The sequence below is a fragment of the Pristiophorus japonicus genome, unplaced genomic scaffold, assembly GCF_044704955.1.
Source record: "Pristiophorus japonicus isolate sPriJap1 unplaced genomic scaffold, sPriJap1.hap1 HAP1_SCAFFOLD_29, whole genome shotgun sequence".
NCBI classification, from domain to species: Eukaryota; Metazoa; Chordata; class Chondrichthyes; family Pristiophoridae; genus Pristiophorus; species Pristiophorus japonicus.
The window spans coordinates 2,852,511-2,879,887 of record NW_027252668.1 but is presented as its reverse complement, the minus strand read 5'-3'; the positions used below and the strand labels follow the sequence as shown (position 1 = coordinate 2,879,887).

Genomic DNA, 27,377 nt, shown 5'->3' with positions numbered 1-27,377 from the left:
AGCAACAAATTTGATTGGTCTCTTTAAACATCCAATCAGAGAGATACTGAACAATGGATATTGACAAGCCAATCACAACCATTGCCTTCGCTCGTCCCTCATTAGCATAGGGCTGTGGGCGGAGTGTGGGGGCTGCCGATATAATACGGGTTCGGAGCAGAATTTCCCCAAATCTGCGCCTGACTGAACGAGACGATGGCTGACGAAAAGAAAACAGGTCCCGCCAAGAAAGGCGCCAAGAAAGTAATCAAGAAAACCCCAGCGAAGAGCGGCAAGAGGCGCAGAAAGTCGAGGAAGGAGAGTTACGCCATCTACATCTACAAAGTGATGAAGCAGGTTCACCCCGACACCGGCATCTCCTCCAAGGCCATGGGCATCATGAACTCGTTTGTGAGCGATATTTTCGAGCGCATCGCGGGTGAGGCTTCCCGCCTGGCCCATTACAACAAGCGCCGCACCATCAGTTCCCGGGAGATCCAGACCGCCGTGCGCCTGCTACTGCCCGGGGAGTTGGCCAAGCACGCCGTGTCGGAAGGGACAAAGGCGGTGACCAAGTACACCAGCTCCAAGTGAGACTGCCCGCTGTCCTGAGAGATCAAACCCCAAACACAACGGCTCTTTTAAGAGCCACCCACAACCTCTCTGAAAGAGCTGCACAAACACATCTCCCTTTACACTCTGTTTACTGTAATTATTTCCTGAACAAGTATATTTGAGAACTTTTACACTTCCAGCTGTAGATTTAGTTTTGAATTCTCAGATATCAGTTTCACTGTCTGGTTCCACTTTAGCGTCGCTGGAATTTTCCGCCAACTACAAACACGGTCCCTGGTCGCTGTTTCCCTTTGCTCTCAGACCCGTTCATTTACACCGCCTGCCGAATTAAGAGCTTGTTTAGGGGCTGAGACTCAAATTTCAGTCACACATTCTCTCTCGCAAGCCCTTTTCAAGTTTATTTTTCAATTCCTGTTGCGGGTCAGTCCGTTTATTAAGCCGACACTCCCCGCAGTGTAACAACCCAGAATGGGAGTTCTTCCAGAGACCAGAACCGGGGCAGTTTGAACACTCTGTCCCTCTTCTCTTTTCACAGAAGGACCCCCAGTTCTGGGCTCACTCCCGTCTTTGGGGGGGATCGATAATCTGTGAAACCCAACTTTTACAAAGATTGAGTTGGAATGTGTCCCGTTACAGAATCGGTGGAGATTGATTCCCGCCCATTAGACAGTTTGAAATAGTACCCGAATTTAATCTTGATTGTAACAGCCTGGAACTTGCAAGGGGAATATGTAAAAGACAAAATTAATTAAAACGTGTTGGGAAATCTTTGACTAATGGTGAATTTATATTAACATAATCCGCTATTTAAAAATTTCTTGGCGGGGTTTTTGAATTAAAAATCGATATTCTGACTGTTGGAGACAGTAATTTCCGCCCTACTTTCATTGGTGGGCTAAACAGACTGTGATTGGTCACCTGAAAAGACCAATGAAATTCACCACCGAGCGACCAATCACAAATTCGCTCCCTGCATTCCTCCAGAAGGTACAAGAAAGGCAGATGTGGGAGGAGTTTCTCATTCTTTCTCTGAACGTGTGGATTGCGGAAATGTCTGGGAGAGGAAAAAGCGGCGGTAAAGTTCGGGCCAAGGCCAAGTCTCGCTCCTCCCGGGCCGGACTGCAGTTCCCTGTGGGCCGTGTTCACAGGCATCTGCGAAAGGGAAACTACGCTGAGCGTGTGGGTGCCGGAGCCCCGGTCTACATGGCTGCTGTGCTCGAGTATCTGACCGCTGAAATCCTGGAGCTGGCCGGTAACGCGGCCCGCGACAACAAGAAGACCCGCATCATCCCCAGACACCTGCAGCTGGCCATCCGCAACGACGAGGAGCTCAACAAGCTGCTGGGAAAGGTGACCATCGCTCAGGGTGGAGTGCTGCCTAATATCCAGGCTGTGCTGCTGCCCAAGAAAACCGCCAGTGCGCCCAAGAGCAAGTAAAGCGGACAGGATTTAATCTAATAACCCAACGGCTCTTTTCAGAGCCACCCACATTCTCTGTGAAAGGGCTGCTTTCTGTTCTGTGGAACACAATTCTCCCTCGTCTAATTTAATACAAAAACAGACGGAAGCTGAACGTGAGACCGCTAGTCATTGAACATGTTGGGACAGCCGAATATGAACCGGATGATAAGAGCCGAGTATAAAGCAATGAGCGGTTGATAGGCTCACTGACTTTTATAGGGGCAATAATTCCACAGGGAGAAATATATACATTTGAACACATTGATCCATGCGGACTTTTACCCATTTTTAAAATTTGCGAACAGAAGGATGGAATTGCAGCTCATGTTTAATTTAAAATATCCCAAATAGTATCCGACCTGTGCCCGCATTAAGAGCTGGGTTAAAGGTGAGATACAGATTACAGGCAGCTCGTCCCCTCTCTGGAATCTATTCCGGTCTGTGCAGTGGGATTAATTCACTATCAGATATCCCACTTACAGTTAGCGCCCCACATTGGGCGGGTGTAGTCGGTATATTGGGCATCTGACTTGCATTGATACCTGAATCAAAGCCGCACCGTCAGATAATCACCGCCTGCACTACATAAAGCCCCAGTTATAATAACACAAGACGTACATACAGGACAATTTGTCTGGAGGAGGTCGCAGCCCTTTCCTTTGCTGATTTGGTGGCTCTGAAAAGAGCCGTTGTTGCACTTGCTGCTAAAGCTTGGAGCCCGGGCAGGAGGAGTCTAGGCGCGCTCCCCCCGGATGCGGCGGGCCAGCTGGATATCTTTGGGCATAATGGTGACTCGCTTGGCGTGGATGGCGCACAGGTTAGTATCCTCAAAGAGCCCCACCAGGTAAGCCTCGCTGGCCTCCTGCAGGGCCATGACGGCCGAGCTCTGGAAGCGCAGGTCGGTCTTGAAGTCCTGAGCGATCTCCCGTACCAGGCGCTGGAAGGGCAGCTTGCGGATCAGCAGCTCGGTGGATTTCTGGTAGCGGCGGATCTCCCTCAGAGCCACGGTGCCGGGTCTGTAGCGATGAGGCTTCTTCACTCCGCCCGTGGCCGGAGCGCTCTTCCGGGCTGCTTTGGTCGCCAGCTGTTTGCGAGGAGCTTTCCCTCCGGTCGATTTGCGCGCTGTCTGCTTGGTCCTGGCCATCTTCTGAACGAATCTCAGCACAATCTGGGAAATACAGACTGGATATGGTCCTTTTAAAGTGTCTATCAGGGCCCGCCCCTGGGCTGTGATTGGTCATAACCCGACCGCCAATCATGTTTCAACCAATCACCGAGAGCGAAAGGGAAGGGCGGGGATTACTGGGCCATGATTGACTGAAATGAAACTGACAAGTTCCTCAATTTCAAACAGCCCGCCAATTTCAGAGTCTCAACGAACAGATTAAAGAAACTCTAATTTCCCGCCAGCAATTTAAGAATTCGGCTCTTTATAACCTCGATTGTGCCCCATTATAAATCACCAATCCCATTCTCTTTAACATTCCGGTTTGAATTCTGTCCCATTCCCTGATGGGTCTGCAGCGGGCGGGAATAATTCCCCGGTCACTGCATCCTGTAAACACAAAGTCCCGCATCCATCCCGCCAGTGCCGTCCCGTTTCACCGATTCTCACACAAAGCTCACAACATAACAGGATTATCTGTGAGGGGAGACTGTGTATCCCCGCCCGCTGATTGTGACTGGGACACGCGGAGTTTCTGGTCTCATATTAAACTATTGTTCTAAAATATTTAATAATTCCCATATTCCTAAAGCGACTACACTGCAAAAGTACTTTATTGGCTTTGAGAAGTCCGACGGCCGTGTAAGGCGCTACATAACTCAGCGTGTTACTTTCCATTAAATAAATAACTAAAATAATTTCCCACCCAAACTGACCACACTTCGATCCCCAGGTCACTGCTCTCTCTGTGAGGCGGTGGGTGGCTCTTAAAAGAGCCTTTGTGTTGTGCTGGGTGGAAAGGGTGGAGTTGTTCAGCCGCCGAATCCATAGAGAGTGCGGCCCTGCCGTTTGAGAGCGTACACCACATCCATGGCAGTGACCGTCTTGCGCTTGGCGTGCTCGGTGTAGGTGACGGCGTCCCTGATGACATTCTCCAAGAAAACCTTCAACACCCCACGGGTCTCCTCGTAGATCAGGCCCGAGATCCGCTTGACACCGCCACGGCGAGCCAGGCGGCGGATGGCGGGTTTGGTGATGCCCTGGATGTTATCACGGAGCACTTTACGGTGCCGCTTGGCTCCGCCTTTGCCCAGTCCTTTGCCTCCTTTACCTCGTCCAGACATGATGATTCTTCACTCAAACTGTCGCTGAATGAGGAACCAACTCCTCTTGGCTCCTTTTTTATCGAGCAGGCCCCGACCTGACTGAGAAAGCGCAGAGTGAGAGAGCCGGGAAGGGCAGGAGACAGAGTGAGAGATTAAACAGAGAGCGCGGTAGGGGAGGAGACAGAATCAAGATTTAGAGACAGAGCAGAGCGCCGCCTCTGATCTTCCAGCTCCACCTCCAGCTTTCTGCAACCGCCAATTTCAAATTGTTTTCTCCACAATACAACCGATACACAGCGCTCCGCACAAACCCTTACAGACTCTGAATTCATATTCAAGGCTTCCAGGGACCAGAAGCTTTTAAATAAGGTCCTGGTACAATTAACAATCAGAAATATTCCCGCCTATATAGTCCGTTCCCTGTCAATCTCAGACCTTATTCCATCTCCTCTCACAGACCGGTTCAGCAGTTTACAAACACCTTATTCCAGCTGATTTGGAGAATCTGGAGTTTGGGGTTTGAGTTGTGAGGCGGGGTATCGCCGCCAGTCCTATCGTCTCACAGATACTCTTCCCCCTGAATCTGTGAAATGACAATGACCAGGAACTGAGACTGGAGCCGGACTCAATCCCCAGTTGCAGTGAGGCCCGGGCCGGACATCCCATTCTCTGTGTTTTATTGTAGGCACTGGGGGAGGGGTGTGTGCAGACACTGGAGGGTGGGTGCAGACACTGGGGGAGGGGTGGGTGCAGACACTGGGGGAGGGGTGGGTGCAGACACTGGGGGAGGGATGGGTGCAGACACTGGGGGGGGGGGGTGGGTGCAGACACTGGGGCAGGGGTGGGTGCAGACGCTGGGAGAGGGGCGGGTGCAGACACTGAGGGAGGGACGGGTGCAGACACTGAGGGAGGGGTGGGTGCAAACACTGTGGACGCGGTGGGTTGCAGCCAATGCCAACGAGTCACGAGGGATCCCGAGGTCATTTTCAATGATTTCTATCTGGAATCTGAGCCCGAGACAGGGATTAATTGATTCCGGGATCAGCTCTTTTCTGAGAGGCGTGGGTGGCTCTGAGAAGAGCCTTTGGGTTGAAATGTTTAGAAGTTGCCTTTTTATTTTTGGGGGGGCGCTGCTTTCTTGGCCTTTACTGATTTGGACGTGGCCTTGACCCTCGGGTTCTCCACCTTCTTGGCCGCCTTCACTTTCTTGGGGCTCTTGGGCTTCTTCGCCGCCGCCTTCTTCCCAGCCGGTCCTTTCGCTGTCTTTTTTGCCGTTAGCGCCTTCTTGGTGCTCGTTTTCTTGGCTGCTACTTTCTTTGCTGGAGATTTCTTGGCTGCTGCTTTCTTTGCTGGAGATTTCTTGGTTGCTGCTTTCTTTGCTGGAGATTTCTTGGCTGCTGCTTTCTTGGCTGCTGGCTTCTTCACCTTCTTTCCCACTTTCCCCTGGGGATCAATATTAGCGATTTTGAATGAGCCCGAGGCGCCCGTGCCCTTGATCTGCTTCAGGGAGCCATTCATCACATTCTTCTTGATACTGGACCTGATCTGGAAGCCGCGCTTCTCCACATCGACGCCTTTGGCCGCCAGAGCCTTCTTTATCGCGGCCAGGGACGTTCCCCTGCGATCCTTGCCATCGGCCACAACCTTGAGGATCTGGTCACCCAACTTGGGACCGGCTGGCCCGGAGCGAGGAGCCGCCTTCTTCTTCTTGCTGGGAGCCTTGGTTTGAGCGACGGCGGCAGGAGGAGCCGTTTCGGCGGCTGCAGTATCAGTCATGTCCGCGACTCTAGAAAATCTCTCTGACAGTCAGAGCTGGGTCAGAAATGAAACGAGAGGCGGCGACACAGAGCAACTTAAAGGCAGCGAGCGGACGGGGAGGAGACATCCTGCTGTCAGCTCCCGGCCCCTCCAGCCTCTCTGTGTTTCTCTCTCCTCACTAACTCTCCGATTCCAATTCAACTCGGGCCCTCCACATTCCCAGACTGGCCTCTTTCTGTCCCGAAGACCGGGATGTTTGCTGCCGAGAAAGTTCCATCCGAATTGAAGGCAGCAATTTCGATTTAAACCCGTTTCATTGCTGCACTGGTCGCGCTCTCTCAGCCGATCGCGGATATTTTCTCTGTTTTTGACTGAAATTTGAAATCAAATCAAACTTTCTGATTCATTCCCACTTCAGACCTGAGCAGGGCAGCAGGGCGATCCTGTGACGGGGAAATCTTTGAATTTTACACAAGAGGGACTCTGAAATCCGGCGATGAGAGCGGACACACAAACACAGTGACATTAGTCTAACCCGCCCGTCCCTTTAACACACTCTCGCTCACACAATGTTGAAATCTGCACATTCACAGCACAAACTGTTCCCAGATTTACAGTTCCCAGCACAGGTTTTCCTCTCCGCTCGGATTTGCTGCCGATTCTCGGGTCAGTTGTAGTTTCCCAGCTCAGTCAGTGAGGCCGGCGCTCCTCACAGTGTCTGTTCCCAGATTCAGGGGCAGGAGCCAATCACAGCTGTGGCTGGCTTAACCCATATCTGCTTTTAAGTTGTTGTATTGTTCGAATGCAGAAATATGTTTGACTAACATGAAAATACAAATTATGAGCTCACCGCCCCTGCAGCCTCTCTTTGTCTCTCTCCTCCGAAATTGAGGGACATGTAACAGTAACTGGTGTCCTATCAATCCCATACTCAACACCCAGAGACGGCTATCAGAGAGACAGACACAGTTTCAATCTTAAACTCCTGAACTGTGTCTCCATATTACGCTCAATAATAGTATCACACATTAATGTACAGCACCAGCGGAAAAGACACAGATACAGTATCAGTTTTACACTTTGTACCAGATAGATAGATTTTTAACCAATAAGGGAATTAAGGGTTACGGGGAGCGGGCGGGTAAGTGGAGCTGAGTCCACGGCCAGATCAGCCATGATCTTGTTGAATGGCGGAGCAGGCTCGAGGAGCTAGATGGCCTACTCCTGTTCCTAATTCTTATGTTCTTATGTTCTTATGTTTCCATAATACGCTCAGTAACAGTGCCACACCTTCACGTATTGCACCGAGAGAGAAACAGAGACATTATCCGTCTTGCACTTCCGACAGTGTTTCCACATCACGCTAAATAACAGTATCTCGCCTTCACAACCAGTACAAGAGAGAGCGGATAGCAACAGAGAGGCAGAGCGAGGGGAGAGAGCTGAGCGAGAGACAGAAGCGTGCGAGGTAGGGCGGCGAGGCACAGAAAGACATACACAGTATCAGTTCCAGACTGACCTGTGAAGTCCCGTTTTATTCTGGAGAGACAGAAGATGCAGTCTCCTCTCTCACTGATATTGTACCAGAGACAGACACGTTATGAATCCCACACTGCGGGACAGTGTCAGAGAGTGAGAGAAACAGTGTCCCACATTTGTCACTCGCTTGGCTGTTGTACTCTCTGCAATCTTGCCGTTCAGGGCCACAAGAACATACCAAATCAGAGCAGGAGTAGGCCATTTGGTCCCTCGAGCCTGCTCTGCCATTCAATAAGATCATGGCTGATCTGATCATGGACTCAGCTCCATTTCCCTGCCCGCTCCGCATAAACCTTTTGTTCCTCTGTATACTTGTATTTACTCTGTACAGCCACCAGAGGGCTCATCCCCTGGAGTCCCAAGGATCCCATAATCCTTTGGGAGCACAGGTATTTAAGGAGGCTTCCCAGGTTGGAAAGGCACTCTGGAGACCTGCAATGAAAGACTAAGGTCACACTTTACTTTGAGTTCAGTGTTCACACTTTCTCCACACACAACACCTTTACTCCATTATCGCACAAAAATCTGTCTGTCTCCGCCTTAAATATATTCAATGACACAGACTCCACAGCTCTCTGGCACAGATAATTCCATAGATTTACAACCCTCTGAGAGAAGAAATTCCTCCTCATCCCAGTTTTAAATGGGCAGCCCCTAATTCTAAGATTATGTCCCCTAGTTTTAGTTGCCCCATGAGTGGAAATATCCTCTCTGTATCCACCTTGTCAAGTCCCCTCATTATCTTATAAATTTCAATAAGATCACCTCTTATTCTTCTGAACTCCAATGTTTTTAGGCCCAATCTACTCAAACCTATCCTCATAAGTCAACCGCCTCATCTTCGGAATCAACTAAGTGAACCTTCTCTGAACAGCCTCCATTGCAAGTATATCCTTCCTTAAATACAGAGACCAAAACTGTACACAGTACTCCAGGTGTGGCCTCACCAATACCCTGTACAGTTGTAGTAGGACTTCTTTGTTTTTAGACTCTATCCCCCTTGCAATAAAGGCCAACATTCCATTTGTCTTCCTGATTACTTGCTGTACCTGCATGCAAACTTTTTGTGCTTCATACACGAGGACCTCCAGATCACTTTGTACTGCTGCACTTTGCAATTTTTCTCTATTTAAATTATAATTTGCTTTTCTATTATTTCTGCCAAAGTAGATAACCTCACATTTTCCCACATTGTACTCCATCTGGAAGTGAACCTGAGTCCATGATCGGATCAGCCATGATCACACTAAATGGCGGACCAGGCTCGAGGGACTATATGGTCTACTCCTGCTCCTATTTCTTATGCTCTTATGGGCCACATTTATGCTCACTCACTTAGCCTGTCTATATCCCTTTGCAGATTTTTTGTGCCTTCCTCACAATTTGCTTTCCCACCCATCTTTGTATCATCGGTAAACTTGGCTACATTAAACTCAGTCCCTTCGTCCAAGTCATTAATATAGATTGTAAATAGTTGAGTACCCAGCACCAATCCCTGCAGCACCCCACTAGTTATTGTTTGCCAACTGAAAAATGACCCATTCATCTCGACTCTCTGTTTTCTGTTTGTTAACTAATCCTCTATCCAAGCATATATTATTCCCAACCCCGTGAGCTTTTATCTTGTGCAGTAACCTCTTAGGTGGCACTTTATCGAATGCCTTCTGAGAATCCAAATACACCTGCTTTTTGTCTGCCTCCTTTTTTAAATAAGGGTGTTACATTTGTGGTTTTCTAATCTGCTCGGACCTCTCCAGAATCCAGGGAATTTTGGTAGATTACAAACAATGCATCCACTATCTCTACAGCCACATTTCTTAAGACCAAAGGATGTAAGCCATCAGGTCCAGGGGACTTGTCCATCTTTCGTCCCATTATTTTACCGAGTACTACTTCATTAGTGACAGTGATTGTAATAAGTTCCTCCCTACCTATAACCTCTTGATTGTACACTTCGATATTACTCACAGTGAGAGTGTTTAAACTAATCTCGGACTCTTTCTGTCAGATATTAACTCCTGCACGGTCCCAGCAAACACTCCCACTCCCTCGTCCCTCCGATGTTTCTGCAGGATTGCTTTGTGAAGACGGGCTCATGGAGAGAGAAACACCCTGCACGGAATGATCCCAAATTGAGCATCTCCAAGGGACAAGGCTCCCAGCTTTAATCATTCTCTGTCCTTTCCCCCCAGGCCCAGTTCCTTTGTCAGATTCTGATAAAAGTAAATTGGGAAAAGTGCATTTTGATTTTTTCAGGCTGAATTATTGCAGATAGCTGCGCATGCGCGGTCTAGCCCCGCCCCCTGTGTCGATTCCCAGTGAGCAGAAGAGCGCATGCGCCCTCCCTTCCCCCAGCCCTGCCTGTGATCGCCATTCACTCAGTGAGCGGAAGAAGATGGTTTCAAACAGCCGGGAATGGAGAGCCCGCGGCCCCGGGGTAAGGCAGCGAGCAGCAGCCTCCTTACAGCAGCGCAGCGCTTTGGGAGCGTGTCCGCAGATGGGCTCAGAGACCGTCACTGAGTCCGGGGAGAGTCGGGGGCTGTGTGTAAGGGGCGGAGTGGAGCAAGAACCAGTGTCAGTGCGTGGTGTGAGTCGGGGGAGGGAGAGGCCATTCTCGGGCTGTGTGTGGACAGTGTGTGTCCAGGGGGAAGGGAGACAGAATGGGCAGAATCTGCTGTTTACAATCATTGCTGCTTTCTCTCTCCTCACCAGGACTGAACGTTCCTGGTTTAGTTCCGTCGGGGGCTGTTTGTTTGTCAGAGGCAGAGTGGAGCAGGAACTAGTTCCGGAACATGGAGTGAGTGGGGGAAGGGAGAGGCCATTCTCGGGCTGTGTGTGGACAGTCTCTTACTTTCTACTTGAGGATAAAATGGTCCTCTGATGACTCTGGTTGTAAGCAGTTCTTACAGTAGCATCTCATGATTCTCCGCAGGCCGTTGCACATGAACCAATGAACGTTACTTGGTAGAGTTTGCTTAATGCTCCTGCATAAGGATGACACTCGTTAATCATTTGCACTTCAGTCCCCCGCTCCTGATCTTTGGGCCCCCTGTGCGGAGGGGAGCAGGCAGATTGGAAGGCCTCCTCGTAGGACTGCTCCTGGGCATGGCCAAGGTAGCCATTAACCGGTCCAGGCCACGGGCGGTCGAGGGGGTGTTCAGTCTGACTGCCTGCCTCTCTTCCACGGTTATGTTCGAGCCAGGGTGTCCCTGGAGATGGAGCACGCGGTGTTCACCGGTACGCTCGCGGCCTTCTGTGAGAGGTGGGCGCCGGAGGGACTGGAGTGCATCATCACTCCCGGAAACCAAATTTTAATTTGATCCATTTAATGCCAAAGTTAAATTTGTCTGTTTTAATGCCCCTTTAATAAGGGGGCACTTGATTTAATGTTTTATGAAAATAGTTGTGTATACAGTGTGGGGTAACAGTGAAAGTAAGTCACCTCGCTCTTTCAAATCATTGCTGCTTTCTTTCCCCAAATCAGTAGTGAATGTTCCTGATTCAATCCCAATCTCACCGTGTTTGTTGTTCTTCGACAGTGAACAGTGGAAACACAGCCTGACGGTGAGGATGTGAGGAGTGTCACAAAGTGTATCTATTGCAGACACCAGGTGAGGAGTGTGGGAGAAGACATTTCAAGCATCGGTTATTTTGTTTTGGTGCATTGAGTTGTCTAGAACCGTGTTGCTGGTGATCGAGAGCCTGTCGCTCCCTCAGATACATCAGGATCTGGGCTCTGTGACATTCTGTTAACTACACAGGCCCTCAACTCGGTTTCAAAAGTCTGAAAACAAGTGTTGTACAGCCCAGGTACTATAGTTATATTCCAGGAAGAGATTCAGAATTTTACAAGTAGTCCCGTGGGAGATTTAAACCTGAACTGTTCCAATCGGGTGGTCCTATTCATGGACCAGTGCTGTTTGTATCGTGGTTTCCCCTCTCCAGATACTTTACTTTATTATAAACAAACATGTTAATTATAACTTTACTTTTTTTATTCTCTCACTCACCTGTCCATATCATAACTAATATTGTTCTCGTATTATTATTCTCAGAGAGAAGTACTTCACTGAGCCTGAATAAATGTGATCTTTCCTCCACCCGGAACACAAGGAACAGTGCTGTCAGCTCCTTCTCACTCACAGTAAGTATATTATCACTTACAGAACGCAGAGACACAGAACTGGTCTCAATCCTATTGTCATAGGCAGCAGAAGCTGTCAGTCCCACAGTGATCCGAATTTCCAGAGTTACATTATGAATCCCACAGTCACTTGGAGCAGTACAATAAGATGTTGTTTTAAAGTCCAAACATATCACACTGAGAGACAGATCCATTTCACTCACTTACTCACAAACACAGGAACAGATAGACACTGACACAGTGTCAATCCACACTGCTGGCATACACGGACTGTCAACCAGTGCAGGCAGCTCCTTCCCACACACAGTAAGTACATTATCACTCACAGAGCGCAGAGACACAGAACTGGCCTCAATCCTATTATCACAGGCAGCAGAAGCAGTCAGTCCCACAGTAATCCACAGTACAAGAGTTACATTGTGAATCTTACAAGGAGCAGTAGAATCAGACGCTGTTTCACCATTGAAACAGATCAAACTGACATGTAGATTAAACACCCGCACTCACTTGCCAGAAACTGGCAGGTAGAGAATAAAACACACAATCACATACCTTAATATATAAGTTAGAAAGTAAAAACCATACTCTCATATCAGAAGCTGACGGGTACAGAGCAAAAGCAATAATCACGTATCAGGAAAGGAGAGATTCAGTATTAAGCCATCTCGAATATACCAGAAAATGACAGGTGCAGAATAAAACCCACACTCCCGTACCATAGACTGACAGATACAATCTACAACCCACACCCACATAGATGAAAGTGACACGCACAGAGTAAACTCCACACCAGAGAGTGACAGGTAGAGTGTAAATCCCAGAGTCACATGTCAGAAAACAGAGGTAAAAAATAAAACTGATACTTGCATTGCAGAATCTGACAGTTTCTGAGCTAAAGACATATTGCCATCTCATAAACTGGCAGATGCAGAGTGAAACCCACACACACCTATCAGAAAGGTAAAACCTTTACTCACATATCAGACAAATTCAGGTAGAACATAAAACAGATATTCACGTTCACATACCAGAGACGGGCAGATACAGAGTCAATCTCCGCTCATATAGCAGGAACTGACAGGTACAGTCTAAAACATACACCCAAATTGCAGAAGCTAATAGGTGCTGATTAAACCCAGACAAATACACCAGAAACTGAGAGGCACAGATTAAACCCCCACACACATACCTAAATCTGACAGTTACAGAAATATACACAGACTCGCATATGAGAGACACATACAGTATAAAGCCCATATTCATGTATCATACATAAAAGCTGACAGTTACAAGTTAAACTACCACTCATAAGCCAGAAACTGACAGGTACAGATTAAACCAACACACTCATATCAGAAACTGACAGGTACAGAATAAACCCCACTCTCACGTACCAGAAACTGACAGGTACAGATTAAACCAACACTCACATATCAGAAACTGACAGGTACAGAATAAACCCCACTCTCACATACCAGAAACTGACAAATACAGATCATAACGCACATTCACATACAATAGACTGATAAGTACAGAATAAAACACACCCTCATAAATCAGAAACTGACTGGCAGAGATTAAGCACCACACTCATCTATTGAATCTCACATATCAGAAACTGACAGGTAAAATAAAACCTACACTTAGATACTGACAGATACAGAGTAAATGCCACATTCATGTTCTAGCGAAAGATACATACAGTGTAAATTACTAACCCACTAACTTGAAATCAACAGGTGCAGAATAAAGTACCCAATCACATACCAGAAAGTGACATGTACAAAGTAAAACCCACACTCACCGAACAGATACTGACAGATAGAGTAAAGACCATCCTCACTTCCCAGTTATTGACTGGAACAGGGTTATAACGTCTCGCCCATACCTGAAACTGGCAGATACAAAGGAAAAGCAACTTCCAATTAAGCAGAAACTGGCAGTTATAGAGTAGGACACTCACTAACATATCAGAACAGAACAAGGAAAGAATAAAACCCAGACTCCCATAATAGATACAGAGAAAAGCATATACGCACATACCAGAGACAGACAGATACAGTGTGAACTCACACTAGCATACCAGAGACAGATAGATACAGAATGAACTCACATTCACAGACCAGAGACAGTTAGATACAGAATGAACTCACACTCACATACCAGAGACAGATAGATACAGAGTGAACTCACACTCACATACCAGAGACACATAGATACAGAGTGAAACTCACACTCACATACCGGAGACAGATAGGTACAGAATGAACTCACACTCACATACCAGAGACAGATAGATACAGAGTGAAACTCACACTCGCATACCAGAGACAGATAGATACAGAATTAACTCACACTCACACCAGAGACAGATTGGTACAGAATGAACTCACACTCACATACCAGAGACAGATAGATACGGAATGAAACTCCCACTCACACCAGAAACACATAGATACAGAGTGAAACTCACACTCACATACCAGAGACAGATAAATACAGAGTGAACTCACACTCACAAACCAGAGACAAATAGATACAGAGTGAAACTCACACTCACATATCAGAGACAAATAGATACAGAGTGAACTCACACTCACAAACCAGAGACAAATAGATACAGAGTGAAACTCACTCACATACCAGAGACAGATAGATACAGACTGAACTCACACTCACATACCAGAGACAGATAGATGCAGAGTGAACTCACACTCACAAACCAGGGGCAGATGGATACAGAGTGAACTTACACTCACAAACCAGAGACAGATAGGTACAGAGTGAACTCACACTCAATACCAGAGACAGATAGATACAGTGTGAACTCACACTCACATACCAGAGACAGATAGGTACAGAGTGAAACTCCCACTCACATACCAGAGACAGATAGATACAGAATGAACTCACACTCACATACCAGAGACAGATAGATACAGTGTGAACTCCCACTCACATACCAGAGACAGATAGGTACAGAGTGAACTCCCACTCACATACCAGAGACAGAAAGGTACAGAGTGAAACTCACACTCACATACCAGAGGCAGATAGATACAGAATGAACTCATACTCACATACCAGAGACAGATAGATACAGTGTGAACTCACACTCACATACCAGAGACAGATAGATACAGAATGAACTCACACTCACATACCCGAGACACATAGATACAGAGTGAAACTCACACTCACATACCAGAGACAGATAGGTGCAGAATGAACTCACACTCACATACCAGAGACAGATAGATACGGAGTGAAACTCCCACTCACATACCAGAGACAGATAGGTGCAAAATGAACTCACACTCACATATCAGAGACAGATAGATACAGAGTGAACACACACTCACAAACCAGAGACAGATAGATACGGAGTGAAACTCCCACTCACATACCAGAGACAGATGGGTACAGAATGAACTCACACTCACATACCAGAGACAGATAGATACAGAGTGAACTCACACTCACATACCAGAGAAACATAGATACAGAGTGAAACTCACACTCACATACCAGAGACAGATAGGTGCAGAGTGAACTCACACTCACATATCAGAGACTGATAGATACAGAGTGAACTCACACTCACATACCAGAGACAGATAGATACAGAGTGAACTCACACTCACAAACCAGGGACAGATAGATACAGAGTGAACTTACACTCACAAACCAGGGACAGATAGATACAGTGTGAACTCACACTCACATACCAGAGACAGATAGGTACAGAGTGAACTCACACTCAATACCAGAGACAGATAGATACAGTGTGAACTCACACTCACATTCCAGAGAAAGATAGGTACAGAGTGAAACTCCCACTCACATACCAGAGACAGATAGATACAGTGTGAACTCCCACTCACATACCAGAGACAGATAGGTACAGTGTGAACTCCCACTCACATACCAGAGACAGATAGGTACAGTGTGAACTCACACTCACATACCAGAGACAGATAGATACAGAATGAACTCACACTCACATACCAGAGACAGATAGGTACAGTGTGAACTCCCACTCACATACCAGAGACAGATAGGTGCAGAATGAACTCACACTCATATAAGAACATAAGCAATTGGAGCAGGAGTTGGCCATTTGAGGAACAGGATAAAGCTTCATTTGGAAAGACAGGGATTAATCAAGGACAGTCAGCATGGATTTGTGAAGGGAAGGTCATGTCTGACTAACTTGATTGAATTTTTCGAGGAGGTAACCAGGAGGATCGATGAGGGCAGTGCATGTGATGTAGTGTTTATGGATTTTAGCAAAGCTTTTGATAAGGTCCAACATGGCCAACTGGTCACGAAAGTAAAAGCCGATGGGATCCAGGGCAAAGTGGCAAGTTGGATCCAAAATTGGCTCAGAGGCAGAAAGCAAAGGGTAATGGTTGATAGGTGTTTTTGTGACTGGAAGGGTGTATCCAGTGGGGTTCCGAAGGGCTCAGTGCTGGGTCTATATATCAATGACTTGGACTGGAATGTTGTGGGTATGATTAAGAAGTTTACAGCTGACAGTAAAATAGACTGTGTGGTTAATAATGAAGAAGAAAGCTGTGGATTGCAGGAAGATATCAATGTACTGGTCAGGTGGGTGGAACAGTGCCAAATGGATTCAATCCAGAGAAATGTGAGGTCATGCATTTGGGGAGGGCTAACGAGGCAAGGGAATACACATTAAATGGTACGCCACTGAAAAGTGTAGAGGAACAAAGGGACCTTGGAGTACATGTCCACGGATCCCTGAAGGTATCAGGCCAGGTAGATAAGGTGGTTAAGAAGGCATGTGGAATACTTGCCTTTATTAGTCGAGGTATAGAATACAAGAGCCAAGGAGGTTGTGCTTGAACTGTATAAAACACTGGTTAGGCCACAGCTGGAGTACTGTGTGTAGTTCTGGTCACCACATTACAGTAAGGTGTGATGGCACTGGAAAGGGTGCAGAGGAGATTTACAAGAATGTTGCCTGGACTGGAGAATATTGGCAATGGGGAAAGATTGGAGAGAGGAGGCTGAGGAGAGACCTGATTGAGGTGGATAAAATTATGAGAGTTCTGGATAGAGTGGAAAGGAAGGACTTGTTTCCCTTGGCAGAGGGGTCAACAGCCAGGGGACATAGATTTAATGTAATTGGGGGGAGGTTTAGAGGAGATACGAGGGGAAATGTCTTCACCCAGCTGGTAGTGGGGGTCTGGAACACACTGCCCGAAAGGGTGGTAGAGGCAGAAATCCTCACGACATTTAATACTTGGATGTGCACTTAAAGTGCCGTAACCTTCAGGGCTACGGACCAAGAGCTGGAAAATGGGATTAGGCAGGATAGCTCTTGGTCGGCCGGCGCGGACGCAATGGGCCAAAATGGCCTCCTTCCATGCTGTAAATTTCTATGATTCTATGATTTGCCCCTCGAGCCTGCTCCGCCATTGAATTAGATCATGGCTGATCTTCTACCTCAACTCCCGTTGCCCGCACTATCCCCATATCCCTTGATTCCCTTAGTATCAAACAAAATGTCAATCTCAGTCTTGAATACACTCATCACCTGAGCATCCACATCCCTCTGGGATAGAGCATTCCAAAGATTCACAACCCTCTCAGTGAAGACATTTCTCCTCATCTCAGATCTAAATGGCTGAGCCCTTATTGTGAGTCTAACACTCCTAGTTCTGGACTGTCCATCCAGTGGAAGCAACCTCTCAGCATCTACCCTGTCAATCCCCCTCAGGGTCTTGTATGTTTCAATAAGATCACCTCTCATTCTTCTCATCTCCAAGTGTATAGACCTACACCTTTCACCTTCCTAAGTGCTTGCTGTACCTACATGTTAACTTTCAATGTTTCACGTACAATGACTCTCAAATCCCCCTGAATTGCAACATTTACTAATCTCTCAGGTTTTAAACAATATTCTGGTTTTCTATTCATATAAAGTAAAACCTCCACTCACACCAGAAACTGGCAGATACAGAGGAATACCCACACTCGCGGACCAGAAAATGAGAGTTACAGAATAAAACCCACAAATGTAATTCCAGAGACTGACAGGTACAGAGTAAAACCCACATTCTCATTTCAGACACTGACAGGTACATAATAAAACCCACATTCACAGACCAGAAAGAGAAGATACTGGAAAAAAATAACACACACAAAACAGGGACTGACGGATAAAGACTAAAACCCACACTCACGTAAACCCCTCTCTTCCACAGCAGAAATTGACAGGTAGAAAGGAAAACCCACACTCATGTAGTGGTAAATGAATGGTACAGAGTAAAACTCACTCACACATCAGAAACTGACAGATACAGAGTGGAACCACATTCACAAACTAGAAACTGACAGTTACAGCATAAAACCCGCTCTCACTTTTCACAACCTGACAGTTAGAGTAAAACACAGATTTGCATATCAGAAACTGACAGGTAGATTAAGTCCCACATTCACAAACAGAAACTGATACATACAGTGTAAGCCACACACCCACTTCGCTGAAATCAGCTGTTACATAATAAAATACACACTCACACACCAGAACTGGTGCAGAGTGAAACTCACTCACATATCAGAGACAGATAGATACAGGGTGAAACTCACACACTCTGTGTTGTACCATTATTTTATAAAAGGACGATAGCAGAATGAATAAATCGACTAAATTAACACTGCGGTTTCCTCTTAAAAGAGCCGTTGCTTTTTTAATGCTTTTTCCTGTGTTGTGAATTTATTTGCAATGGTCACCGCCTTTGTCCCATTCCGACACGGCGTGCTTGGCCAGCTCCCCGGGCAGCACCAGACTCACAGCGGTCTGGGTGTGTACACAATCCACAACAGCCAAACTATTGGAGGCTGGTGCCATCTCCTGGCTGCCAGCCAGTAGTGCAACAAGATAACCATTCATCAGTAACTGTTTTAAGCTGGAGACAAATAACCTGAACACCTTGTTTACGTTCAGATTACAATGATTGCAGTTAGTCCTGACTAAAGCTCCAAAGACCCATGGTGAGTGGTCTGTCAATACAGAGGTTTACATGTTAAACTTAGTGTGATGGTGCTATAGTGCTGAGCATAGCTGCCTTCCCAGGGGTTGACTCGGGTTTCATTCTCGGCCAGCACAAACAGGCTCCATTTAATACAGTTTATGTCACCATGTCGCAGTTTAGAACCGAACACGAGTGCCTTCCAGCAAATGCCATTTCTCTAACATTTACAAAGCACATTCATCATCCATTTATTTATCACATAAAATTGAGGTTTCATTTATTTTTGGTGATAACTATTGTTTAATCTAGAGGGGACTGAAGAAAAAGTAACTGGGGTGAGGACTCAGTCCAGACTTTAAACTAATAAATGGGGTGAGGGCTCAGTCCAAGCAAGATTACTATTGACAGTGACCATTTGTAATTGGAGGGAAGGTGTCCCAGCACCGTGCTTACATTCTGATTAAAATGATTGCACAGCAATTTATTTGTCCCGCTGAAGACCCGTAAGAAGCAGTTTGTCTGCAAATACAAAATGACTGATGTGTGGGCAATGGTGGTATAGTGCTGAGCATAGCTGCCTTTCAAGCAGTTGACCCAGGTTCGATTCTTCGCCATCTCAACAGAGGTACTTTTAATATCCGTCGCAGGTCAGAACTGAATTATGGGATCTTGCAGCAGGATTTTACAACAAGACAATTGTCAATCCCATTTGTAAATTAAAATTAACAAAATTAAACTAAAAGGGACTTCAAACTAATAAATGAGTACTCAGTGAAAAACTACAGTAAAAATGGTAGTTAAATGTCCAAAACATTGGGGGAAGAGCAGAGTTCGGGTCCCAAACAGTGCCAAGGATACTCCAAGTGAAAGTAATAGTAAAACAACGAATGTAGTTACAGCAGCAGTGACAGACAAGAAAGGTGTTGAATTAAACGGTATGAGATAGGCGGCATCAATTCTCAATTAAGCAGAAACTGTCAGGTACAGAGCAAGACCCACACTCACATTTCAGAAACTGGCAGATAAATGGAGAGAATCCCAAACTCACATACCAGAGACAGATATATACCGGGAAAATCCCACCCTCACATACCAGAGACATATATACAGAGGAAATCCCACCCTCAAACACCAAAGACAGATATATACAGAGAAAATCCCACCCGCACATACCAGAGACAGATATATTCACGGAAAATTCCATTCTCACACACCAGAGCCAGATATATACAAGGAAAATCCCACCCTCACATACCAGAGACAGATATATACAGAGAAAATCCCACCCTCACACCAGAGACAGATATATACAGGGAAAATCCCACCATCACATACCAGAGACAGATATATACAGGGAAAATCCCACCCTCACACACCAGAGACAGATATATACAGGGAAAATCCCACCCTCACATACCAGAGACAGATATATACAGGGAAAATCCCACCATCACATACCAGAGACGGATATGCACAGAGAAAATCCCACCCTCACATTGCAGAGACAGGTATATACAGGGAAAATCCCACCCTCACACACCAGAGACAGATATAAACAGGGAAAATCCCAGCCTCACATATCAGAGACCGATTATATACAGAGAAAATCCCACCCTCACACACCAGAGACCGATTTATATACAGGGAAAATTCCACCCTCACACACCAGAGACAGATATATACAGGGAAAATTCCACCCTCACATACCAGAGACAGATATATACAGGGAAAATCCCACCCTCACACACCAGAGACAGATATATTCAGGAAAAATCCCACCATCACACACCAGAGACAGATATACAGAAACACAAAAGATAGGTGCAGGAGTAGGCCATTCGGCCCTTCGAGCCTGCACCGCGATTCAATGAATTCATGGCTGAACATGCAACCTCAGTAACCCATTCCTGCTTTCTCGCCATACCCCTTGATCCCCCGAGTAGTAAGGACTATATCTAACTCCTTTTTGAATATATTTAGTGAATTGGCCTCAACAACTTTCTGTGGTAGAGAATTCCACAGGTTCACCACTCTCTGAGTGAAGAAGTTTCTCCTCATGTCAGTCCTAAATGGATTGCCCCTTATCCTTGGACTGTGACCCCTGGTTCTGGACTTCCCCAACATTGGGAACATTCTTCCTTCATCTAACCTGTCTAAACCCGTCATAATTTTAAACGTTTCTATGAGATCCCCTCTCATTCTTCTGAAGTCCAGTGAATACAAGCCCAGTTGATCCAGTCTTTCTTGATATGTCAGTCCCGCCATCCCGGGAATCAGTCTGGTGAACCTTCGCTGCACTCCCTCAATACCAAGAATGTCCTTCCTCAAGTTAGGAGACCAAAACTGGACACAATACTCCAGGTGTGGCCTCACCAAGGCCCTGTACAACTGTAGCAATACCTCCCTGCCCCTGTACTCAAATCCCCTCGCTATGAAGGCCAACATGCCATTTTCTTTCTTAACCGCCTGCTGTACCTGCATGCCAGCCTTCAATGACTGATGTACCATGACACCCAGGTCTCGTTGCACCTTCCCTTTTCCTAATCTGTCACCATACAGATAATAGTCTGTCTCTCTGTTTTTACCACCAAAGTGGATAACCTCACATTTATCCACATTATACTTCATCTGCCATGCATTTGCCCACTCACCTAACCTATCCAAGTCACTGTGCAGCCTGATAGCATCCTCCTCGCAGCTCACACTGCCACCCAACTTAGTGTTATCCACAAATTTGGAGATACTACATTTAATCCCCTCGGCTAAATCATTAATGTACAATGTAAACAGCTGGGGCCCCAGCACAGCATATTCAGGGAAAATCTCTCCCTCACACACCAGACAGATATATACAGAGAATATCCCACCCTCACACACCAGACACAGGTATATACAGAGAAATTCTCACTCACACACACCGGAGACAGATATATACAGGGAAAAGCCAACCCTCACATACCAGAGACAGATATATACAGGGAAAATTCCAACCTCACATACGAGAGACAGATATATACAGCGAAAATCCCACCCTCACATACCGGAGACAGATATATACAGGGAAAATCCAACCCTCCGATTCCAGAGACAGATATATACAGGGAAAATCCCACTCTCACATTCCGGAGACGATATATATACAGGGAAAATCCCACCTTCACACACCAGAGACAGATATATACCGGGAAAATACCACCCTCACACACCAGAGACAGGTATATACAGGGAAAAGCCGACCCTCACATACCAGAGACAGATATATACCGGGAAAATACCACCCTCACACACCAGAGACAGGTATATACAGAAAAAATCCCACTCTCACACACCAGAGACAGATATATACAGGGAAAATTCCATCCTCACATACCAGAGATTGATACATACAGGGAAAATCCCACCCTCACATAGCAGAAACAGATATATACAGGGAAAATCCTCCCTCACATACCGGAGATTATATATATATATAGATATACATGAAAAATACCACCCTCACACACCAGACGGATACAAAGAGCGAAAATATCACCCTCACATACCAGAGACAGAAATATACAGACAAAATCCCACCCTCATATACCAGAGACAGATATATAGAGAGAAAATCCCACCCTCACATATCAGACAGATATATACAGGGAAAATCCCACCCTCACATACTAGAGACAGCTATATACAGGGAAAAGCCCACCCTCACACACCAGAGACAGATATGGCCCTGTACAACTGTAGCAATACCTCCCAAGGCCCTGTACAACTGTAGCAATACCTCCCTGCCCCTGTACTCAAAAATCCTCGCTATGAAGGCCAACATGCCATTTGCTTTCTTAACTGCCTGCTGTATCTGCATGCCAACCTTCAATGACTGATGTACCATGACACCCAGGTCTCGTTGCACCTCCCCTTTTCCTAATCTGTCACCATTCAGATAATAGTCTGTCTCTCTGTTTTTACCACCAAAGTGGATAACCTCACATTTAGCCACATTATACTTCATCTGCCATGCATTTGCCCACTCACCTAACCTATCCAAGTCACTCTGCAGCCTCATAGCATCCTCCTCGCAGCTCACACTGCCACCCAACTTGGTGTCATCTGCAGATTTGGAGATACTACATTTAATCCCCTTGTCCAAATCATTAACGTACAATGTAAACAGCTGGGGCCCCAGCACAGCATATTCAGGGAAAATCCCACTCTCACACACCAGAGACAGATATATACAGAGAAAATCCCACCCTCACACACCTGAGACAGATACATACAGGGAAAATCCCACCCTCACATAGTGGAGACTATATATTTATATACAGGAAAAATCCCACCCTCACACACCAGAGACAGATATATACAGAGTAAATCCCACCCTCACACACCAGACAGATATAAAGAGCGAAAATACCACCCTCACATACCAGAGACAGATATATACAGACAAGATCCCACCTTCATATACCAGAGACAGATATATACAGAGAAAATACCACCCTCACATACCAGAGACAGATATATACAGACAAAATCCCACCCTCATATACCAGAGACAGATATATACAGTGAAAATACCACCCTCACATACCAGAGACAGATATATGCAGGACAAATCCCACCCTCACATACCAGAGATAGATATATACAGAGAAAATCCCACCCTCACACACCAGACAGATACAAAGAGCGAAAATACCACCCTCACATACCAGAGACAGATATATACAGACAAGATCCCACCCTCATACCAGAGGCAGATATATACAGAGAAAATCCCACCCTCACATACCGGAGACAGACCTATACAGGGAAAATCCCACCCTCACATACCGGAGACAGATCTATACAGGGAAAAGCCCACCCTCACACACCAGAGACAGATATGGCCCTGTACAACTGTAGCAATACCTCCCAAGGCCCTGTACAACTGTAGCAATACCTCCCTGCCCCTGTACTCAAAAATCCTCGCTATGAAGGTTAACATGCCATTTGCTTACTTAACTGCCTGCTGTATCTGCATGCCAACCTTCAATGACTGATGTACCATGACACCCAGGTCTCGTTGCACCTCCCCTTTTCCTAATCTGTCACCATTCAGATAATAGTCTGTCTCTCTGTTTTTACCACCAAAGTGGATAACCTCACATTTATCCACATTATACTTCATCTGCCATGCATTTGCCCACTCACCTAACCTATCCAAGTTACTCTGCAGTCTCATAGCATCCTCCTCGCAGCTCACACTGCCACCCAACTTGGTGTCATCTGCAAATTTGGAGATACTACGTTTAATCCCCTCGTCCAAATCATTAATGTACAATGTAAACAGCTGGGGCCCCAGCACAGCATATTCAGGGAAAATCCCACCCTCACACACCAGAGACAGATATATACAGAGAAACTCCCACCCTCACACACCAGAGACAGGTATATATAGAGAAAATCCCACTCTCACACACCCGAGACAGATATATACAGGGAAAAGCCGACCCTCACACACCAGAGACAGATATATATAGAGAAAATCCCACTCTCACACACCCGAGACAGATATATACAGGGAAAATTCCACCCTCACATACCAGAGACCGATATATACAGAAAAAATCCACCCTCACATACCAGAGACAGATATATACAGAGAAAATCCTACCCTCACACACCAGAGACAGATATATACAGGGAAAATCCCACCCTCACACACCAGCGACAGATATATAGAGAGAAAATCCCACTCTCTCATACCAGAGACAGATATATTCAGGGAAAATCCCACCCTCACACACCAGAGACAGATATACAGAAACACAGAAGATAGGTGCAGGAGTAGGCCATTCAATGAGTTCATGGCTGAACATGTGTAAATGTGGATTCTTTTCTCTCAATCTGGTTCAGTAAAATTACTGAGTCGAATACCTCTTGTGATTTGAACAAAGCAGTCTTTATTTTACCGGCCGGCAAGACGTATCAGACAGGGGATATACATTCTCGATCGAGCGTACACACTCCCTACGGATAAGTGAAGTTACATCGTAAAGCGACAACAGTTATACATTCTCGGCAAAAGATAACAAGATAGGGCTAGAGTGACATCCTAGTTCAACCTATCTCTTTTGGTCCCTCTTTCCCTTTGTCCACTCATAAGCCGACATAAGTATGGTCTTATTTTAAACAAAGACCTTCTGTTAATGTTTCAGGTTAATAACATGATTTAATAAGACCTTGAGGTTTTTCTGCAAGCTGTGGGTTTTGTTTCAATATGTGTTAGTGTTGTAACATTTCGCAGTCTCGAGTCCGAGATGTCATGGCTATTCCTCCATGAATTCTTTGTTAGCTTATACTGGCCCTTTACAATTCCCACATTCTCAACTTCAATGTCTCTATACATTTGAAACATTCACACATGCAACCTCAGTACCCCATTCCTGCTTTCTCGCCATACCCCTTGAACCCCCGAGTAGTAAGGACTATATCTAACTCCTTTTTGAATATATTTAGTGAATTGGCCTCAACAACTTTCTGTGGTAGAGAATTCCACAGGTTCACCACTCTCTGGGTGAAGAAGTTTCTCCTCATCTCAGTACTGAATGGATTATCCCTGATCCTTGGGCTGTGACCCCTGGTTCTGGACTTCCCCAACATTGGGAACATTCTTCCTGCATCTAACCTGTCTAAACCCGTCAGAATTTTAAACGTTTCTATGAGATCCCCTCTCATTCTTCTGAACTCCAGTGAATACAAGCCAAGTTGATCCAGTCTTTCTTGATATGTCAGTCCCGGCATCCTGGGAATCAGTCTGGTGAACCTTCGCTGCACTCCCTCAATAGCAAGAATTTCCTTCCTCAAGTTAGGAGACCAAAACTGTACACAATACTCCAGGTGTGGCCTCACCAAGGCCCTGTACAACTGTAGCAATACCTCCCTGCCCCTGTACTCAAATCCCCTCGCTATGAAGGCCAACATGCCATTTGCTTTCTTAACTGCCTGCTGTATCTGCATGCCAACCTTCAATGACTGATGTACCATGACACCCAGGTCTCGTTGCACATCCCCTTTTCCTAATCTGTCACCATTCAGATAATAGTCTGTCTCTCTGTTTTTACCACCAAAGTGGATAACCTCACATTTATCCACATTATACTTTATCTGCCATGCATTTGCGCACTCACCAAACCTATCCAAGTCATTCTGCAGCCTGATGGCATCCTCCTCGCAGCTCACACTGCCACCCAACTTAGTGTCATCTGCAAATTTGCCGATACTGCATTTAATCCCCTCGTCCAAATCATTAATATACAATGTAAACAGCTGGGGCCCCAGCACAGCATATTCAGGGAAATTCCCACCCTCACACACTAGAGACAGATATATACAGAGAAAATCCCACTCTCACACACCCGACACAGATATATACAGGGAAAAGCCGACCCTCACACACCAGAGACAGATATATAAAGGACAAATCCCACCCTCACATACCAGAGACCGATATAAGCATGGAAAATCCCACGCTCACATACCAGAGACAGATATATACAGGGAAAATCCCACCCTCACACACAAGAGACAGATATATTCAGGGAAAATCCCACCCTCACACACCAGAGACAGATATATACAGTAAAAATCCCACCTTCACACTCCAGAGACAGATGTATACAGGGAAAATCCCACCATCACACACCAGAGGCAGATACATACAGGGAAAATCCCACCCTCGCATACTGGAGACTATATATTTATATACCGGGAAAATTCCACCCTCACATACCGGAGACAGATAGACACAGAGAAAATCCCACCCGCACATGCCAGAGACAGATATATTCAGTGAAAATTCCATCCTCACACACCAGAGACAGATTTATACAGCGAAAATCTCACCCTCACATACCAGAGACAGATATATACAGAGAAAATCTGAACCTCACACCAGAGACAGATATAAACAGAGAAAATCCCACCCTCACATACCAGAGACAGAAAAATACAGAGAAAATCTTACCCTCTCACACCAGAGACATATATACAGGGAAAATCCCACCATCACATACCAGAGACAGATATATATAGGGAAAAGCCGACCCTCACACACCAGAGACAGATGTATACAGGGAAAATCCCACCCTCGCATACTCGAGACTATATATTTATATACCGGGAAAATCCCACCCTCACATACCGGAGACAGATATATACAGGCAGGACCGGAACCAATGTCCTAGGGGGAGTGTTTGCTAGTGCTGTTGGGGAGGAGTTAAACTAATATGGCAGGGGGATGGGAACCAATGCAGGGAGACAGAGGGAGACAAAAAGGAGGCAAAAGCAAAAGACAGAAAGGAGATGAGGAAAAGTGGAGGGCAGAGAAACTCAAGGCAAAGAACAAAAAGGGCCACTGTACAGCAAAATTCTAGAAGGAGAAAGGGTGTTAAAAAAGCAAGCCTGAAGGCTTTGTGTCTTAATGCAAGGAGTATCCGCAATAAGGTGGATGAATTAACTGTGCAAATAGATGTTAACAAATATGATGTGATTGGGATTACGGAGACGTGGCTCCAGGATGATCAGGGCTGGGAACTCAACATCCAGGGGTATTCAACATTCAGGAAGGATAGAATAAAAGGAAAAGGAGGTGGGGTAGCATTGCTGGTTAA

At 46.0% G+C, this 27,377-nt stretch overlaps 4 protein-coding genes and 1 long non-coding RNA gene across 5 annotated transcripts in view; 2 read left to right on the top strand and 3 right to left on the bottom strand.

Annotated features, from left to right (window-relative positions):
- Nucleotides 1-1,605: 1,605 nt before the first annotated feature.
- LOC139248297 (histone H2A type 2-A-like) lies at nt 1,606-1,992 on the top strand. The gene has a single exon (XM_070872078.1). It carries the CDS (start codon nt 1,606-1,608, stop codon nt 1,990-1,992), a length of 387 nt encoding a protein of 128 aa, XP_070728179.1.
- A 757-nt stretch (nt 1,993-2,749) lies between these two features.
- On the bottom strand, nt 2,750-3,160 carry LOC139248299 (histone H3). Its single transcript, XM_070872080.1, has one exon. The coding sequence runs from the start codon at nt 3,158-3,160 to the stop codon at nt 2,750-2,752; it is 411 nt and encodes a 136-aa protein (XP_070728181.1).
- An 833-nt stretch (nt 3,161-3,993) lies between these two features.
- LOC139248090 (histone H4) lies at nt 3,994-4,305 on the bottom strand. The gene has a single exon (XM_070871840.1). It carries the CDS (start codon nt 4,303-4,305, stop codon nt 3,994-3,996), a length of 312 nt encoding a protein of 103 aa, XP_070727941.1.
- A 1,095-nt stretch (nt 4,306-5,400) lies between these two features.
- Nucleotides 5,401-6,063, bottom strand: LOC139248122 (histone H1-like). Its single transcript, XM_070871871.1, has one exon. The coding sequence runs from the start codon at nt 6,061-6,063 to the stop codon at nt 5,401-5,403; it is 663 nt and encodes a 220-aa protein (XP_070727972.1).
- Nucleotides 6,064-11,130: 5,067 nt separating this feature from the next.
- LOC139248183 (uncharacterized) overlaps nt 11,131-27,377 on the top strand; it is a 28,221-nt gene continuing 11,974 nt past the window's right edge. The window contains exons 1-2 of the long non-coding RNA XR_011590999.1: nt 11,131-11,195; nt 11,640-11,728. This is a non-coding gene — a long non-coding RNA (uncharacterized lncRNA). The remainder of the gene's footprint in view (nt 11,196-11,639; nt 11,729-27,377) is intronic.